The following is a 21,017-nucleotide window of genomic DNA, read 5'->3' as shown; positions in this document are numbered from 1 at the left end:
TGTTAATCTACAGGGTTATAATACGTGAACATCGTTCTTAACTAAGTTAAAAGACATTGATGCCGATATAATAGAAATCATATACAAATAACCTAACATGAGATTCTAGAGAGGCACCTACACACAGATATGTCCGTCCACACAACACTCACGCACACAACTACGAGCTATAGAAATGCTTCATTTTGAGCTAGCGATGTAGGAGCCGCCTGTCTCCTAGTCCCGCCCGATTCGCTTGTGAATTTGTTGGTGCTTTATCAGATGCGCTTTTTGACGAAAGGCTTTCGCGCACACGTCGCATCTGAATGGTTTTTCTCCCGTGTGCGTACGAAGATGGACCTTAATATTGGATTTGTTCAGGAACCCCCTATTACAGATTCCGCAGCGATGAACTGGTTTCTCTTTGCCAAGTAGCCCACTCAACTCGGCCGATGTAGCAGATGCAAATGCTAGTGAACTTCCGTGAAGACTGCCTCCGTTACTCGCTTGTTTTGCCTTCGCTCGACTTCGCTTGCTCTTATTTGATGGAGTAACCGTCGTCGTGTGGGCGTGGGGATAGCCTAATAGTCTATCTGGACTGCAAAGGCCATCTGGTTTTAGACCGAGAGCGTAATGGGGTGCGTAACGACCGTTGAGAAGACCACCGACTCCATCAGTAGTCGACACGGCGTTGCCGGGAGGTGATGATGTCGATATCACGTCCATACCATAACTAGTCGAGCTAGGTGCTTCTTGTTTAACAGGGGGGCCGTTTTGTAATCTATTTTGGAGCAACGGCATGTAGCTATGTGATAAAAGTGACTGTAGCGTTGAACCCGCTTGTCCCAAGTTCTTTTGAATAAACTCCTGGGTTTTAGTAAAATCTTGGCTAGATTTGCATGGATAATCTAAACTAGACTGGTGACTGGATTGCGATGGTGGTGGCGAACCTGGTAGGCCGAACTCGGACAAATCTTGCGGTACTATTTTATCTCCATGTTGACTGTAAGCGCCAGCTATCCATGCGTCGATATCCATCCAGCTGTCTCTAGAATCATTTCTCTCTGGGTCCTCCGGTTGTGACGGAACCGTCGTATCGGCGATCGCAGATCCGATGATCGCCGCAATATCTTCTATAGAGCTTATGTCGTACATATCCTGTTTGGTGTTATCGTCGAATATTTTTGTGGGCGGTGAACAAGACTTCGCACAAGAATCGGCGACGCTCGGCACGGATGATTCAGGGAAGGGTTTTGTATCGGGCACATCAAGAGGGAACGGTTTTACGTCTTCTAAATCTGGAGGCTCAGATTCAGCTGCGCATGTCGAGGATGAAACGACATCGTGGTCTGCACCGTAACCGCTTTGCGTGGGGTAGTTGTTATTCTCCTCTGGAAGACGTTGTGCGATGGCATGGAAGTGGTGGCCTGAGATGCCGTTGATGGATAGATGACCGGTGTACCCAGTGAAGGGAGGGAGAGGCTTAAGCTCTGCTAGCGGAGGGGGAGCGAGAAGTGAATCAAGAAGCTCGTGGCAGGGCGGAGAAGAGTTGTCCAGCTTCGGGTCGAGCCAACAGGCGCCCAGCAGTAGCTCGTCGCCGCCGGGCCCGCCACCCGCCACGCCCGTACACTTCATGCCGCGCCTCACCGCGACGCCAGAGCCAAGAGACACCCCGCCACCGCCATACTTGGACGCCGCCACCCTGCCGCGCTGTCTGTAAAGGAAAACACGTATATTATTAATGTTGTAATTTATATGTAGGTTAGTCGAATACGAAATCAAGATATTGGCGCTAAATAATCGTTTCCATTTTGCCGGCGCGCGCGCCGCTCCGCTTCACTAGCTATCGGTGTTGCTACGATAGTGACTGCTTACTAGTTTTATTTCATTCGCATACTAAGAGACTGATTTACGTTATTTCCTTGCAAAATAGTCATTTTGTAATTCATATTTTGTCAATCATAATCATTGTCAAGCGGATTGGAATTACAGATGAAACGATACCGATCAATAGATAATCGCCGAGCACGCTCAAGCTCAACAGTCTCAGAATATAAAGAGATATATTCGTTTGTAGCTCTAGTTGTGTATGAGGTATCGCTTCATTCGCATGGAATTCGTACTACTTATTTAATCTGGATTAATATTTCTAATAAACTACCTGCGTTTCAAACGGTACAATTAGATTTTGCTTTATGAGTCGAGAGCAGAACTGAAGCCCAGTCGTCCGAGTATTTAATGTTATTAAATTAATATTATTTGTATAGTTAATTAAGCAGATTGCTGGCGATGAGCAGACGGATAGCCGTATGCGCGATGCAGTCAGCGATCCACTTTACGAGTATATCTAAGCATGCACAATTAACCGAGTTATTCGAGTTAGCTGACCGTGTTCTTTGTAACAGCTAAACAGTAACGAAAATAGATTATATTAATACGCAAATTTCAGTGTTTGAAATACGTTAATAATTTAGTGAGATATAATCAAGTAACAAAATGTTTGATTTGGGTATTTCTTTATAAATATTTGTACTTATGATTTTTATTTGAGATTATTATTTTACAGAAAAACCCGATAAAGGCCAGTGTTCAAACGTGAATCTTAATCACAACACAATAAATCTAAAACAACTCCTAAATTAGGAAACTTTCATGAAAATCCGCCACATTTGTATCCGGAAGGTCTGGTTGGTGCATTATGATGGAATAAGCTAAATGTATTTATTTCCAATTAAAGACCAATTAAAACCTTTCAATTAAGAGATGATGGAATTTTTATATGAACTTGTTACTTCGTGCAGGCCCGTCTGGTTAGGTTAGATTCAGATTTTCTACCGCCAAATAGCAATACCATTATCAAGAAAGGCTTAAGTGTGTTGTGTTCTAGTTTTCAGGGTGAGTTTGTCAGAGTAACTACATACATAAGGGACATAACATTTTAGGTCACAACGTGGATGTCATATTGACGATGGAAGGAATGAATACTATATTTCTTACAGCGTCAATGTCTGTGGTCGGTAGACCTATCATCGGGCGGCCATTTGTCTGTCTGCCTGTATACTTATATATATATATTTTTTATTTTTTGATTTGATTAAACCAATGTAATCTTTTTAAACATGTAGCATAGATTATAGTGTATAGTTAGTTTATACCGACATTTAGAGTTGGCTTTTTTTTTTTATTTAGATTACCCAATCTTTCAAAACTATTAATAACTCTGACGTTAGGCATTGTACGTTTTATACTTATACTTATACGTACACAATGCGCTTATCATTACATAATATAGCGAGCAATATTTTTTCGCTAATATTATATATACATTATGATATTAAATAATTAATCTTAAAAGTGTATAGAATCATTTCAAGTAATCATGGTTCATTTTGGATATAAAAACTCTATTGTCAAATAAACGTAAACCTTTCATTGTAATCGACGTTGCCTAGTCCAGTTTATTATGTGTAGTTGTAACACGCACACTGTCGCAATATAAATGGCGGCACGCAATAATTTGCAATCTGTGTAAAAAATAAGTTCGCTTATAATAAAGATTTGTCTCGGCTTCCGAATCGGCCTTGGGGTGTTTTTCGTAAATCGTTCAGTTCATAAAGGCGATTGCGCGGGTCGTTGGCCCGTAGCGAGTGGCGTAATTGGAAAAAAATTCAAATGGAATCGATTGCGTTCCAAACGTGACCGCAGTGAAAATGTGTTTAATTTCGAGAAAAATTCGTGAACATTTAATTTTTAATAATAATTATAATTTAGTTATATGTATGAATCGTTTCGAATGATCTCTCTAATGTAATAAAAGCCTAGAATATATTTCATTATATTTCGAGCCTTCGCCTTGATATATTGTAAACTATTTACAATTTATCGATACATTTTCTGAAATTAAAATAGTTTGCACATTTTTATATGCATTTACAATACTTTTGTCGAGAGAATTACTAATATATGCCTCTTCTCGTGTACTGTTCAACTTATGATAGAATTAAGTATCACATTAGTCCGGAGATTCAGGTTTGAAAATGAAATACAATTACTGAGTCTAGTTAATTAAAATACGAAGCTTTTGAAATTTTTATACACGATAAAATAGATACGATCGCCGATAAAGACAATGTGCGTTTCAGCTACCGTTCGATTTAATAAACAAATGCATTATTTTGAAATCGTAACGGATATAAAAGAATAAAACTTATTTCAAAATCAATTCAATAAATTATTTAAGTATCAATTATTTTATTAATAAGTGTTATAAATGATTGGATTGACTTACTGAATAAATACGTAAACATAAATTTAAATTTATTGACTAGGTATTTATGACGAGAAATTGACAAGTTTGATATAAAGACTCAAGTAAGAGATATTTAACAAATTCAAATCTTAACAAGTTTTTCGTAAACTTAAAACGAAGCGCTGAGTTTATTCGATTATTAAATATTACAGTTCAAATCACAATCCAAAGTTCATATCCATTCCATTGAAATCATTCTTACAAACACACAAATAAACATAGAGATTTACGATTTTGAGATAACACATACATAACTCGTGTAAAACGTACAAATTTATCGCGCGAAAATCATCAATTTCATTAAATCAACCCATCCGTTATATTTTTAAATGTTCGCGTGCGAAACTGCGACGGTTATTGCTCGTCTTGATACGATCGGGTAAAACGCGTATTTCATCCGACGTCTATAGTAATCAATGATGATCCGAATTCGCGGGAAAGTCTTGATCACATTATCCGCTCTGATGGGCCTCGCTAGTGAAAGTGCTAGGCGCTAGGCGACAGCACACCTAGACTAAAAGACTAGATCACTTAACCTAGTTTTTTTAACTGACAACAGCAGTCACAGAGAGCATAATGTATGTATCCGATTTGTAAATACTTGCGTTAAACGCATGAACAGAATTAACTTTAATACGAAGTTTTTCACTAAGTTTAACGAGATTACTTTCTCGTTGGTCTTGTTGGAACTCAAGAAAAATTGATTTAAAATGTAAATAGAAAGCCAATACTTCTCTAGTGAGAATACGACGATTTCAAAGAATTGATCTTTAAGCAGGCTACTCAGAGTCGAATATAATGTTTTACTAATATTATAAACGTGAAATTGTATGGATGCGTTTCATGAAATCTGTTACAGAAATAGATTATAACCTGGAATAACGCATTGGTTACACCTGCAAAATCCCATGCCTTCTAACGTGGGCGAAGCCGCGCGCCGAAACTATTATTAAAGATTTACCGGTGAATTTGATTACAATGAATTGACAGCGGAAGCGAATTTAGGTTATTCTTGTAAAAATGCACATAATTGTGAAAAATACGCAACCTATCGATGACAATAAATCGATATATTAGCTCAGCTCTTAAATGATTAAGTCAAATATTGTGCAACTCACTGCTCACCGAGTGAGATTCCATTTAAACTGACGTCTAATTCGAATATCGAATGAGAAATGAAATGTAATTATAATGTACATACAGAGAAGTTGCTCTATTTTATAAAAGGGGTCGAGATTCTATCAGTGACGTAGTATGATGGTTGAAAATGTAACAATTTTTTTTTATTTTTATTGTCAGTATATTTTAGTACCAAACAAGTATAAACGGGATTTTTCTTAACAGTCTCGTGAACAAGACATTCGTAGATAATGTCGAAATATCGACCACCACATAAACATTTATAACCATGGTAAATATCCCATTTAAAATACTTGCAGTATAAATTTACTTTACATACAAAAAATCTCATTGTTCAAAATTGATCTGCTCTTCAAGATAGGTCTAAGATAAGGACCAAAATACTTTATATTTGCGTATGTCGACGAACTCCTATAACAAGTCTGTTCGATTTACAGAAAGCAAACGTTACTTCAAACATTAATATTATAATTTTAAATATAAGTGGCTCATTAGAGATATATTCAATTAATATATAATCTAATTAATCACTATATAAGTAAGTATACACGTATTTTTGCACGTTTTTTTTTTATGTTAAAAAATATATATATATCACCTGCATAGCTCAAGCTGACTTGTTAATCATATTTATATGTTTATATGTTTAATGTTATTTGTTCGCATCTATCAGTTTTTTAATGAATACAAAAAAATATATACTGCGAAGACAGCTGTTAACCTATGACACATGACCGAATAAGTAGATTTTACGAAATGATGCGAGTTCCTTATTTGATTTCAAAAGAGTAATAATATTTTTATTTTTGTGTCATAACCGTGCAACCGTTTAAAATACTTCGAATTATGTCTTAAGCTCTCGTTGAACTCTTTTATTGGTAAATCTGGAAATGTCGCATCTTGGTACTAAATTTTACATTTACGGTTTAATTAAATTGTTTTAAAACAATTATTAAGCTGTTATTGATACTACAATATCAATATATTGGTGTATATAAGCAATAAAGCTGAAAATGTCTCGTAATTTCTTAGCAGTACATTCAGGTATATTTTGTACAGTAGGTACAACTTATGGTAACTTCATTTAAAATATTTTCGTAAATCTTATAGGATAGATTTTAATTTAAAATTGAAACAAAGATATCAATGTCGCTACATTGAGAAACGTTTTAATCAATTGCTGTCAAATGATTTGATAAATACATCATTAGGTTAGTTATTAAAAGTTAAACGGTAATGTATATCTTAAGTACGTAGTCCAATCTGTAACATCTCCCTAGCCTTGAGGTAGGTTAGCTTAGTTCTGTAGACATCAGCCGCCATTGTAGTGAATCAGCGCCGTGAAAATCGAAAACTTGATCGCACTCAAGCGACTTTCAATCTTACTGCTTACATCCAAGATTGAAAATTAATAGAGGCACTTACGACCTACGGTTTAGGAGCTAACTTTACGCCACTGACACACTTCCGTGTGGGTACCGTTAGCTGGCCCTGTTCCGTTCACCCCTCTCTTTCACTCTCGTTTGCGTCGCGTACGTTTTATTTGCTATCTCGCTCGTCAGGCGACAAATTTTCGATGCGGGCGCGAGTGTGGGTTGGCCCAAAAATTAAATTCGTGATAGGATTTTTTAAGAATTCGTTGGTGGGGTTGGCGCTGGCATATTGGTCATTGGGTCACGTGTCTTGAAGCCTTGTCGATGAGTACAGACAAACATACAGACAAACACAAGACATAAGATATAAATATTTATTCTCACTTTTTCAGTTACTTGATGACGTATATAATTAAATAAAGATATTCAAATTGATTTAGCGGTTTCTTAAAGGAGAACAGATGAATGAAAATATTTAAATCCGTTAGCGAATAACACAACGCAGTGTTAATAGAACATCGGCTTCTTGTTATAGTTTATGTAAGAGAAATTTATAATATCAGTACTAACTTATATTATTATTTATTAACTAAAATAATCATTCATCATATTTCCGGTCTACTATTTCTCACGATTTATTTGTGTTTAATTCGTACTACTTGTTTTGATTTTGATAAGAATCCTACGTCCGTCGGCAAGTATCAAGGGCTTAATTTCAGATAGAATTATACAAGCTATCAGGCGTATGCTGACTTTTATGAATAATTACAGGCTAAAAATTACCTTTACATACATAAATGAAATAAATTTATTGTAACGAATTTTTATTTAAATATAACTATTTTGACGCTAATATGTGTAAAATATTGCAATTTAATCCGACAAAAAGCCGATTGATTAAAAATATAGCAAACAATAATATATAAATATATTAAAGGAGATATGAAATAAAATATTATTTTAAAATAATTGTATTATTATCAAATGATATTTATAGGATTAATAATTAACAGCTTTAATCATAAAGAATATCACTTGCACATCCAGCACACACATATTTCAAGACTTTCTTCAATGTATTAATTATTTACAATTTTTAAATCTTATAGAAATAATTCAAAATACTTTAACGTAACGGATAACAGAAAATATGATAACATCGATGTTAATTAAATATTTTATTTAAACATCTTAATATTTGTATAACTGTTGATTTAAAGTTAGAACAAGTTTTTTTATAATTATAATGTTTATACAGTAAATACCTAGCTTGTAATGGAACATCAAAACGTCACGAGTATTCAAAAATATAAAAATATATATGTTTTTTTTATTGTTACAGTTATAGACTTATAGTTAAATGTCACTGGCATTTGAAGCAGAAATTTAGAGCCTGGTAGTGTTTACACTCTCGCGCCGAAGCACGTGAAACATTGAAAGTGAATCGAGAGTGCACTTGTGTTTGCGCACATATATGTGCACTTTAATAAGTGCGGAGTGAGCTAGTATCCATTGAGTATCTGACTGAGATCGGTCAACATCAAATTTATTTGGCATCCACAAAGCTGTTTTAATTTTATAGTCAACCAAATATACTATAAATATAATATACCTATAAATGATTCGCTGATAAATACAAAAAAAAAAGCAAAATTTTTATTTTATGTTTGAAAAAACAAAAGTTGCACATACACAAGTTAGCGGTAACAGCCAAACACGGAGTAATTAATATAGTTTGTCTATCTGCCTGTGTGCGTATAACCGTGAAATCAATTATTATTATTGAAGTTATTTACACCGAAAAACATATGAAATATTATAAAAAGCATAACTTCGGTTAAATAAAATTAAAAAATACAGTACCTCGTCCCAATCCAATTCATCACAAAATCAAAATATAAGAGCACAAAATGACAAACAAAATTCCATCTTTCCACGCGCGCACAACGTGACCGCACAGTAACTTGACACTAAATGGAAGATCTATCATTTAACATTACCCGAAAACTAATTCTAAAAACAAAACAATACATTTCGAACCGAAACTGTAAAAAATCAAAATAAATCAAAGGAATTTCACCTTAATGGTGAAAGCTGTAAGGTTGATATAGTTTGCAAAAACAGTCCACGACAAAAAGGCGGTATCTATGATCCTAATTGCCTAATAAAGTCGGCATAACTACTGGTACCGTTATGGGCCTAAAATAATATATAGGGTTTATTGCAGTATATATAATTTAGGTTCAGTTATTACCGTAAGTTTTACAATTTTAAAATGATTTTTGACAAATTGGTTCAGTGGCTGAAACACTTGAATTTTAGCCGATGATTGCGGATTCAAACTGTTATAATTGAACTAGTAATCGGCGGAGAACAAAAATGATGTAAATAATTAAATATATATTGTGATTGCATTAGAACCTGCGGCGTGATTAAATAAGCCAAAAACCTTCTCAAAAGGATAAGGTCCGAAGTGGGGATCAGGACATGTAAAAGCTATTGCTATACTTTATTTAATGGAATATAACCCAAAACTGGATTCCTAATAGTTCGAAGAATCCCACAGACACTAAGCATCGATATTATATACGTTTAATAAAATAATATTCGATTATTCACTAAGTGAGACACGACCGTTGCAAACACAGTTTTTAAAATAACCTTTAAAGTTTATTTTGTACACGCATCACGTGAAATTTAATGGAGGGATTATTCATGAACTCGGCTTGTAGTACAGCTTATAATTTTGGACAATATATAGGATATTATCTTTATTGCAAAATATGAAATTTATTTGCGAGTTATTTTTAAAAATCTGCTCATCAATTTTCAAAATATGGAAGGCATCTATCTAATTTAAATTATCTGGCTTGCTATTATATATGAATTATAGTTAGTTAGGTTTGGTCCTTCATTTAAAATTAATAATTAAATTAAATTACTTCAAAGAAATCATTTAATAAATACAAATAACTCCATATACATATATTGTCAATAAATAATTTCAAGTCACGTTTATCGTACACTAAAATAAATATTTCAATACAAACAAAACTGTTTTGTTTCATTTATATAACAGTAAACTATTTACATGTTTATCTCAGACTACCTAAAAATTATACGTGACAAAGGAGTCGGCGTTTTAATACAGAAAACATCACTTTTATAACTCTTAAAGATAATTTGCATAAAGCCGCCTGAAGTAATTGAAGAACAAAAGGTCTCGGCTTCTGTGATCCTTGTAATTGTTCAAAGCAGACAATCGCTTTACCGTTATCAACGGGTTTGGGGAGACGTGATCGCGCAGTCATAAGTACGTAAGATCTGGAGTGAGTTTCGAAAACTAAATGTAATGTTTCATTCAAACGTTATTTTATAATACACAATAAATGATTCTTGACTCGCATTTGCAATATTTTAACACGTGTATATAAATTAAAATATAATGTACTTATCGCGTATTTTTCATTGTATTGAAATAAAATTGTATATTATTTTATTATAAGTTCAAGGGAACTTTATATAACGTAAATAAAAATGATTTTAGATACTCCAAAGAGTTTCTAGTGTCATTTATTTATAAATGACTTACTAATGATTTTGTTCGGCTCTCTTTCTAATATTGAAGATACTTAATTATAATACTTGATAAAAACCCGCTAAGATTCTATCTTTGGTTTCTCTCCGGGTACAAATGGTAGTTTATTACTGTGACTATCACTAAGTTTAAAGCTTATACATTGAATAAATAAATATGAATTCAACAGCTTAATATTTCCATCCATAATAACAAAATTTAAAGACTAAGCATATTTATAAGACTGCACTGATCGAACAAATCCTACAGACATAATGTTGCAGTACCTACTTGTCACAAATACTATGTGACAAGTAGGCACTGCATCAAGCTTACCGTTATATTAATAATCATATTTAATTCGACGTTAAAAATGGATGGTAAACTTAATGAAATCGTATCGAGTGTATTAAAGAACTAAATTAAATATAAATCTCGTAAGGCTTTATAACCGATGCAGGACTACAAAACATACCGTTAATCACAAATAGGTGTCTTTTTAACGTATCTTTAATAACCCTTTAAAATGAATACGTGTAGAGTATTTTTCAGTGACATAGAACTTATGCAGAAGACATTACTCTTAAAATTTGTTCTCAATGAAATTTAATATTTTAAAATTCATACGCTATAGTTTTTAGCATGACGCTTCGCTCTCTAATTGTAACCCCTGCATGCATGAACGTGCATCAAAATGCAAATAAGCTCGACACATTCTCACACAACGTCCTTGGGACCTCATTTACATAAAATAAACATTATTTATTGTTACCGGAACGTTTGTAAATGATAGTAAAACAATTAAATATGTCAAAGACGAATATATCATGCGTTAAGTTATATTAGTTTCTGTTTCTTTTGGAAACATTGCATTTTATTAAGCAATAGATCAGCAGCGCTGTTCTGTTGTAATCTATTGCAAGCTCTATAACTCTTAATAAACAAATACTTCATAGTAAGCCATTTGTTATGTATCATAGTACGAACTTGTGTTAAACGTGCATAATAAAAATAGCATAATATCTTGTTATATATTATTTATGTATTTTTAAGTTAATAATAAAATGTTTATCGTGTATTTATATGTATTGCTTATGTGTTATAAAATTCACATAATAATACCAAGTGGAAATGTTTCAAAATCAATTACAATATTAAAAAACCGACGTCTAAAAATAATAAAGTATTCCCACAAAAAAATCATTACCAAATGCACAATGCTCAAAAAAGCGGCTCCGTGAGCGGTCATTGTCCTTTTTTACGGGATAGCCCGGGAACTAACGGGACGGGTTGTCGACCCCTGGCTTGACCTTGGGAATCCTCCGAGGAATGAGAAATGAGATAACATAGAGGTTTTACCGTCAAAAAGGTAACGCGCTTTTAAATATTATGATGAACTATTGATATTAGACGCGTAATAATTTCCACTTAAGCATTGCAGTTGGTTGGAAGTGATTATTAGATCGTATTAATAAATAAAAGGATGGTTTATTGGCCCCCACGATCTTGATTTAATATGGAATATTTTGTAAGCATATGCACGTATGACACTATGATTGACTTTAAAAAACTACAGGTCTATGGTTTTCTAATGATTAAATACTAGATATGTATTTTATTATTATATCATTGTTCATGTAAAGATGTAAGATATTTATTTTGTATCAACAAATGTAATAAAACGAGCGTCGATGGTAGCAGTCACTGTCCTCTAAATAAATTGGCGTCTGAAATAATAAACATTCCTTACACCGTCAATGTACCGCCAACCACTGGAACTAAGATAAGACGTTATGTATCTTGTACCTGTTATTACGCTGGCTTACTCATTTTTCAAATGGAAACGGTACTAAGTATTGTTCTTTAGCGGGATGTGACTGGGGTAAAGAGTGGACTTGGGCTTTGATTTTGAGTAACCTTCGTCCATAAACCCTAAGAAATATAAATCACTTATCAACAATCCTATCAATCTACCGCCAAGAACGGGTTCTGAGATGACATGTCTCTTCTGGCTATTATACTGGCTCACCTATTACTGGAGATAGCTGATGAAGCGGTACCCAATGAGTGATTATATAAAGTTTCTATTCATTCCACTTATTTGTAGTCTATGTTTAATAACAGAAACAAATGAATAAATAATATAAGTGTGAGGTGACACGTCTGAGTGTTATCATATAGAATATAATATACATATATAATAATAGAGTTCTGACCTTATATTATTTTCCGGCATTGCTCCCGCCTCGAGAGTTTTGTACCTTAAAATAAAATGCCAAATGTTTTCATTATGGAAATTTTGAAAAGTACAATTATAATTTTTAAAGCAATTTTTAATTCTAAGAATTGTTTACGAAAATAATTTGGATTACGTACTGGAAAATTCCTTAGAATTATAATTATCATCAAAAACAGTTTAAGTATAATTGATGTAATGTATAAAATTCCAATTGGCGATATTCATACAAGAGAGGTATATACTTATTATACAGAGGTGACCATAATTCAAAATATATTGTTATTGAATTCTCTTGACTTAGACTTGGACTATTTATTCCGAAATATATAAGGACTATTGAGGTATTTACGCACTGCCTGTGTCCCAGTGAAGTGAGTCGCGTACTACACACAGCTCGTCTTTAAGTACAATTAGAAGTAAACTTTTACTTATACGTACTTTTATTAAATTTGACGTTATATTGATAATAAACGAACACACGTTGTCATTAAACGTAAGTGTATCATACACTCTCACTTAGTAAATAGAAATTGCAATACAACATCCTTATATCGGGGTATTAAGGTTCAAATTTGACCAACGTTGTATGTTTAAGCCCAGTTTTGTGAGTTGACAACTTTTATATATCGCACTCGGTCGCTAATACGATTTTCTTTTCGCTCGCTTTTCTAAGCAGTTTTGAGTAAACAGTTTTGCTCTTTTTGTAGGAATGAGTTTCACTTTATTTGTTGCTTAGCACCTCCCGCGGGTTTTTTATTTATTTATTTAATAAAGATAGGCAGGCCTGCCAATAGGTCACCTGATGATAAGTGATCATTACTGCCATATTGACATTATAATGAGAAAAATATACCATCCTTGCAGCAACCTTAGGAACTAAGATTTTATACTCCTTGTGTGGGTAATATAAGGTGAGTGGGTGGTACCTACTCACATGGGCTTGCACTGACCACCACCTATTAATAGATATAAACCTTTTTTCTACCGTCTAAAAATTTATTACAGTATGCTTTAATTATTTCGTCAACTAGATATTAAATACATTTATTAACATGTACTTATTAGTAAAAAAAGGTATCTCACCTTTTTTGTATTTTATGTGTTGGTATAACTATTTTTCGCATTTATATCGAATAGTACCTATTGATGATGGCTTGCATAAAAAACAATTTATGTATGGATGACGATAAAGAATGAAAAACACAGTAACTCTAAATTTGTAGTTCTAAAGAAACAAACGTGATGGAAAACTTCGTATGCACAGATTTAAGGTTGTGGTTTTTCATTTTACTATCAATAATCGAGTGCAGTGTTTTAATAGTAAATAAATTAACTTAATTAAATAAGACATGAAGACAATTTAAATTGCATTTACGAGGTCCTAATTTTGAAAAGTTACCGTAAATCTGTTGACAAAAAAACTCAACAAGTTTTTATAGTTTGCATTCGCCTTCAACCCAAGATATTAGGATGCAACGATATAAGCTGGCCAACAGACCAACGAGTAAGTAAATCTCTACTTGTATTGAGAAACGTGTCGAATTTATCTCAAACGCTTGAGTAGCGAAGCAATAAAGATGGGCCGATAAAATGCCGAGAGTGTGCCGATTGCAGGTCGACATTATTTCGATCTATTTCTAGATATGTCGCTCTATGTTTTATCTTAAATCAAATTATGTTATCTTAATATTAAATTCAAGAATTTTTAACAATATTTCTAGATGTTTTATTGCATTATTTATTATATTAACTTAATTTCTCTATTATAGTGATGTCTTGATTATTGCTTAATGAAGGTATAAATCAAAATATAAAAGAGATGCTTCATCTTTAGCTAGCAAAGTTCTATATTAATTAAATTATGTTATATTCATTACCAAATCAGTGACAAGTCTTTGTTTAGACTCGTGAATACCATCCACTGATCAGTACTCAACAGACAAACATCAGTACTCCATATAAGATTTTAATTAACATGGTTATTTTTATTATGTATACATATACCGTGACCGGTGTTTACGCAGCAAACGTACGAGAAAGGAGGTAGTCCGATATGGACACTTCTAATGCCGTCAGCATCTACCCGCAAACGTCAGTCTCGTGAACAAGACATTCGTAGATAATGTCGTAATATCGAGCTCCACCAAATAAAAATAAAAAACATGGTAAATATCCCGTTTCAAATACTTATAGTAATGACTTATCTATTTGTGATCCAGTTTGAAGGGTGAGTGAGCTCATTTAACAACACAATTATACTTGTCTGCACATTGATGGTTTAAAGAATGCTTCCTTGTTATTATTCTTATACTATACCAAATACTTTTACTACCAATTAATTGCAGTGCATAATATTAAATGCGTACTATTACTATTTTAAATGGGAGGTTTGCTATACCAATAGGTCCATCAAAGCCATGTGCTTATCTAAGATAAGGAAGCCAAGACATTAAAAAGTTAGTTAAGTTGTTGTAACAAATTTACCAATGAAAATTAAAATATATATTGTTTTATTCGCACAAGTTATAAGTTTATTAGTTGATTTATTAAGTTCTCATCATAAAACGTCCACACAGATTACCCGTCCATCAATTCAGGCCAAAAATAAAGTTGTTATCTTTTTATGTGGGACGGAGGCTGGGCCGAGTTGAGATGTGATCTTTCATCCTCATAGACTAATTACCGTCAGTGCGGTCACTGGGTCGAGATACTGCAACCTTAATTTTTATATTAACAAGCCATACGTCTTCATCCGTGAGCATTCAACGTAGTAATAAAATATCCTACAGGCTGACATAGTACGTATATATAGGGGAACCTATGCATTTTAAGTGTTTTTAAATATATCGTGTAGTATCACTGTGATTCGTTCATAGAAAAACTGTTTTTTTATATTTAAACCTTAAGGTTTTCTTTAGTATAAGCATCTTTATCTAATCTAATTAAATAATATGAATATATTTGTGACTTGGCCAATTCGTTTTTTATTAAACCACATTCACATAAAATAAAATTAACATTTAATTTACTTCAATACAATTTATGCAAAATAAATTAATAATAATTAAATATTTATAAATTAGTCGCTAGATATATTTACCGTCTACGCGTGTTGTCGCGTGTTTCATTTAAAAACTACATACTCCGGTATATTGACTAGGACGAAGTAAAATAAAATCTCGTAAGCCAATGGCTGTACGTCTGAAATACGGAAGTGCTAGCAATTTTGGGCCACTATTGAGAGACGGAAAGTTCAATAAATTTTATTCTTTCCGTCTTAAGGGCTTCAAAATCTACAGCAAAACATCAATCTAAATATATACACAAATATGTATAATTGTATTAAAACATTCTTTATATGGCGGTTAAATATCTGTCAGACTGGATTCTGGGTCAACTTTGTCTTAAGAGGGGCTTTTAGTTAAGAGCTTCCTGCTTTATAGCCTACATTAGTACAACAGGGAAAGGCTCTGATAGTACGACCCAGTATTGTATACATTCTGTACTTGCGTATTAAACAATATATTATGTTGAGCGAGCTCGTGGACGGTAGATGTAGACTGTCAATGCGTCCGTTATTAGAAATTAATTGTGTTTTATTTTGTTTTTCAATTTAACTTAATAACTTTAAAAGGATAATTTAAATCAATTACAAGTTGAAATATTTTTTTAAAATTATATTCATAAATATCTACGTCATATAAAATCGGTATACTTTGACGTGTCTGTGTAATTAATATTATTACAGCTTTGTAACTAAAGTCATATAACAAAACAAAAAAAGAAAACAATTTCAAATTATACTCGCTTTAATTACGATCTGTGTATAAAAGAGAGTCAGAATGATAACCACATAATAAAGTGTCCGATTAAACTGTGAGTTCTTTCGATTTGCCCCATTGCTGCAGGACATAAGCAAACTGATTAATTTTCAGTTTTTGAAATGTTAAATAATTAATGATGTTTACTTTTATCTGAATGCTTTTTTGTCTGATATTACGTCATCAACTGTCATCAACCAATGACCATTGAGATTAAAATCAAGCTAGTTAAACTGACGTTAAACACCGTTTCAGAAACTAGATATAACGCCATTAAACTATCCGCAAACAAAACAATTATCATCCGATACAGATGAATACGAGATAATCGTGAGAACAATGTCGAAATACAACAATTACGTTAGTAATGAAGTGCTATCGCTAACGGTGAGTGCGCGAAATGGTGGTAGCTTGGTGAGCGGTTACCGTTACCGCGACAGATAAACCAAAGGTCGGGCTGCTCGAGATTAACAGGCTTGTATCATATATAATTAATTTAACATTTACTGTCGTACGAAGGGAAAATACTTGTAACGGAAATTATTATTGAAGCAACATATTTTGCATATACATGAGTTCGCGACTTCGTTCGTTTGGACGTCAGATAATATTTCCAAAGTTGGAGAAGCTAAATACAATTTTATATAAATTCAACGTATTCGGAATACGTGCACTGAAACTGATCACTTGATCTAATTTTTATTTTATTTTGTCTGCTCATTTGAATATCTAGTGATAATTGCTATTTTGAATTTCATATGATATTACTAGTTATTTATTCCGTAATTTATCAATATATAATAAGTAGCTTGGGCTACACGGAAACAGATATAAACAGATAGACTACTAAGTCGTAGCCCTTTGTGTGCAGCGGTAACTGCCAAGTGAATAAATATATTAAAAATAATTATTTATTACTTACAAAAATAATTCTAATACGGTACTAGTTTTGTTATATTAACACAAGTGAGCTCCATTTTATCAATATTATAAAAGTATCTCAGAATATTTGCGCGACATTCAAGTACCTATATTCAATCATAAGAACCACATTATAAATTTTGAAATCACGTCAATATTCAGAGCGATGGTGTCAATATTTAGAAATTTAAGGTAGAACTTTTCTGAAAAACAAATGAGTTTTATTTCAGGCTCTGCTTGATGAAATTCATTTCAATTTCATCACTAAATTCTTCCTAAAAATATCTTAGAATAATAAATATGTTTATATTAGTTATATTTTTACATGAATATCAAATATAAATAATAATTATAGCCCCTCGTCTTGATACTCAAGTCCTACACGTGTATAGTTATATGTCGATTCAACACCTTTGCTCAAAGTTGAACCTTGACTCGGGACAGGTGGTGTACCACGGAATAAATAGCGACCATTACCATCTGTGTACACCTTCCGAAACATTCGATAACATCGTACGGAAAAAAACACTTTACACAAATATATTAATTAGGTACAGGCTTGAAACTTAAAAAATCGATTACAAAAAACATAATAAGCTATTTAACGCAAAAACTTAACGAACCCTCTTCTCACTTGTGTAGGCTTTTATAGACAAGACATAAAAAGCATTACAGATACATTATTAATACTTAATTCTTCAATTGTTTGTTACATTATATTTGCATTTCGTTTTATTAAAAGAAGAAAAAGAAACGATGTAAATTTTGATCATTAATTATATCGATTATTTAACAATGATATATATAAATGCAAATTTTTAAAGTTTCGTGTCGTTATTACGCCAAATTGCCCGAAGTCGTGGATCTCGATGTGTCATATATTATTTATGTAACTTTTTTCACAAAACTAATTTACCTTACCGGGTTTTAATACATAGTTACTATTATAACATACATTTAATTTTATATTATAAGAAGAAGACAAACATTATTACATATGCATATTCGTTAAATAATACAATATGTACAGCCTGTAAATTTCCCACTGCTGGGCCTTCTCGACATTTGAGGAGAAGGTTAGGCGCATATTCCACAACGCTGCTCCAATGCGGTTTGATAGATTCACATGTAGCAGAATTTCGTTGAAATTAGACACATGAATTGTAAACAATATAAGCACATGAAAATTCAGTCGCTTTCCTGGATTGCGTGAGGATTGAACTAACTTAACGTAACTTAAATACCGCAAGACAGCCCTAATACCGTTGAACTACGCAGGCATGTAATCATATAATATATTTGCATTGACAACTTTATTACGGTGGCAATTCATTTCTGTTATTTATTGTATGCAACGTATTTGGAATATCAATATCTGCGAGTAAATTGAAATCGATGTACACATTACATTACATCTATAACTATTATAAAAATTGATCTATCTATTTATACGTACGTTCGTAACATCGTATAAATGTGTTTCTATCTGGATAAGGCCCAATACCGTAATGAAATCTTTGTTTAAATAAAAATATTGTATTAGATCGTTGGTTAACAAGGTGGTGTGATATGATACAATAATATTGATAAACAAAATCAGCTTGTAGTCCGACAGGTGCATCGCTACCGAAATGTCAAGAACAAATGCCGAAGTTTGATAAATAACGTATATTATACACCAAAGCAATCGTTTTAACGAGCCTTTTAATATCAAATAAACAGTGAGGTGGCTTTAATAATATATGAAATTAAATATTTCATTTTAACGACTCATTTATCAACGCATCATAATAATTACTTAGATAAAGTTTATTAAATTTCTTTCGATCGGTGAAGCGAAAATTCTTCAAATTTATATTTTTAATGTACAATTTTCGTCGTAAGTATTTTAACTGACAATTTATTTATAGTCTAGTATCGAAGAACGCAATGGTGGGATAACTTTTTTGTTTGAAGGATTATAAAGTAGATAAATTTCTTTACTCGATATACAAACATTACACTTATAGCCGGAATAAAAATACCCGACGGTTCGGAGAAGAAAATAACTGAGAAGAGCCTTAGCAAGAAATTCGGAGAGTTTTATAAATCGTGTATAATTTTCTTACAATATAATAAAATATAGTATCAAATATTTTGTGACTTATTCTTTCAGAACAATATTAACACTACATTAAGAAATTAACCACGGAATATCCTAAAATGGTGCATTAATGCAATAAATTATAATGCTGCTGTCCCTCGGGACGTATCCATTAGTGAAGTTTATAGTATTAATATACTTAATTGTCTTATTAAAGAACATCATCAAAATTACACGGCACGGAAGTTAGGCTTAAAATCAACCTTCATTTTGCAGTTTAATAATTAACTCTGTCAATATACCGCGACCGAGATGGCCCAGTGGTTAGAACGCGTGCATCTTAACCGATGATTACGGCTTCAAACCCAGGCAAGCACCACTGAATTTACATGTGCTTAATTTGTGTTTATAATTCATTTCGTGCTCGGCGGTGAAGGAAAACATCGTGAGGAAACCTGAATGTGTCTAATTTCAACGAAATTCTGCCACATGTGTATCTACCAACCCGCATTGGAGCAGCGTGGTGTAATATGCTCCAAACCTTCTCCTCAAAGGGAGAGGAGGCCTTAGCCCAGCGGTGGGAAATTTACAGGCTGTTAATGTAATATGCCGTGACTCTTTTAATTAGAATGAGAATCATGATTATAATAAATATAAAATATTTACAATCAATATTTAAGCAATCAAGACGTGTTAGGCAACCTTAAGATCAGTTAGTACATCGTCCGACATGTCATTCATTAAAACATCGGCTCGCTTTTATCTGTCAAAAGTTTAATTTAATAGCGTAACGGGATCTGTCCGAGTCGCGTACAATTAAGAGTTCGCATTGTGAGTGATGATGTGATTCAGTGGTACAAGTTTAATCACAAAAGTGTTAATTAATTTTACTTTCATTTCTCATCAATTTTTCACTCTACATTATATATTTAATATGTCCTAGTCGGTAAAACAAAATCTTGAATGAAAATCACGTGTCGAATTCGGACATAGAAGACACCGACTTTTTTCAGTAAAGTTTTCACATGCTTAATTTGTGTTTATAATTTATTTTGCTCTCATGAATGAGAACGTCGTAAGAAATTCTGCCAGGTATATAATAGTAGATATCTACTGACGCATAGTAAAATAAGGGTTCCGGGGTGGAGGGGTTCGTAGCTCCTTCCTTATGGGTTGGCTTTGCCCAAATGTATCACTTGTTAAAGAGTTAAGAATGCAATAGAAAAAAACTTTAATTGGAAACGTCAGTCAAATTAAATGTCAATATTGTTAATTTTTTGTCAATTTTATGTGACATTATATCAATTTAAATAAATTATTTATTTATTTTAATGATATGTTGAATAGAATTAATATGTTATATCGCCAATACACATATAAATTATTTCTGACGTTTCGACATTTAAACTCTTCAATTATGCGTGATTTGATTTTAAACCATTTAATTTCAATGATAATTGTTTTAAATCCCTTTATCAACTAATATTTAATGTGTGTTTACCACAGCTGAGCAATGGCCTCTCTTCGTCTTAAAGACAAGGCTTGGAAGCTACCACGCTACTTCAATGTGGGTTG

General features: G+C 32.8%; 1 protein-coding gene across 2 annotated transcripts in view; it reads right to left on the bottom strand.

Moving 5' to 3' along the window:
* Positions 1-216: 216 nt before the first annotated feature.
* Positions 217-21,017, bottom strand: part of LOC125073738 (ichor) — a 44,443-nt gene continuing 23,642 nt past the window's right edge. Inside the window, exons 1-2 of one of the 2 annotated variants that reach the window (XM_047684756.1) lie at positions 8,665-8,753; positions 217-1,693 (exon numbers count right to left, since the gene is read on the bottom strand). In XM_047684756.1, the coding sequence (XP_047540712.1) occupies positions 217-1,693; positions 8,665-8,684 (1,497 nt within the window). In that variant the 5' untranslated portion in view covers positions 8,685-8,753. Of the gene's footprint in view, positions 1,694-8,664; positions 8,754-21,017 lie in introns of those variants that run through there. The other variant, XM_047684764.1, reaches the window with a different exon arrangement.

The sequence above is a fragment of the Vanessa atalanta genome, chromosome 2 (assembly GCF_905147765.1).
Source record: "Vanessa atalanta chromosome 2, ilVanAtal1.2, whole genome shotgun sequence".
Taxonomy (NCBI): Eukaryota; Metazoa; Arthropoda; class Insecta; order Lepidoptera; family Nymphalidae; genus Vanessa; species Vanessa atalanta.
Note: the sequence above shows the minus strand (reverse complement) of the source record. Positions and strands in the feature narration are given on the sequence as shown.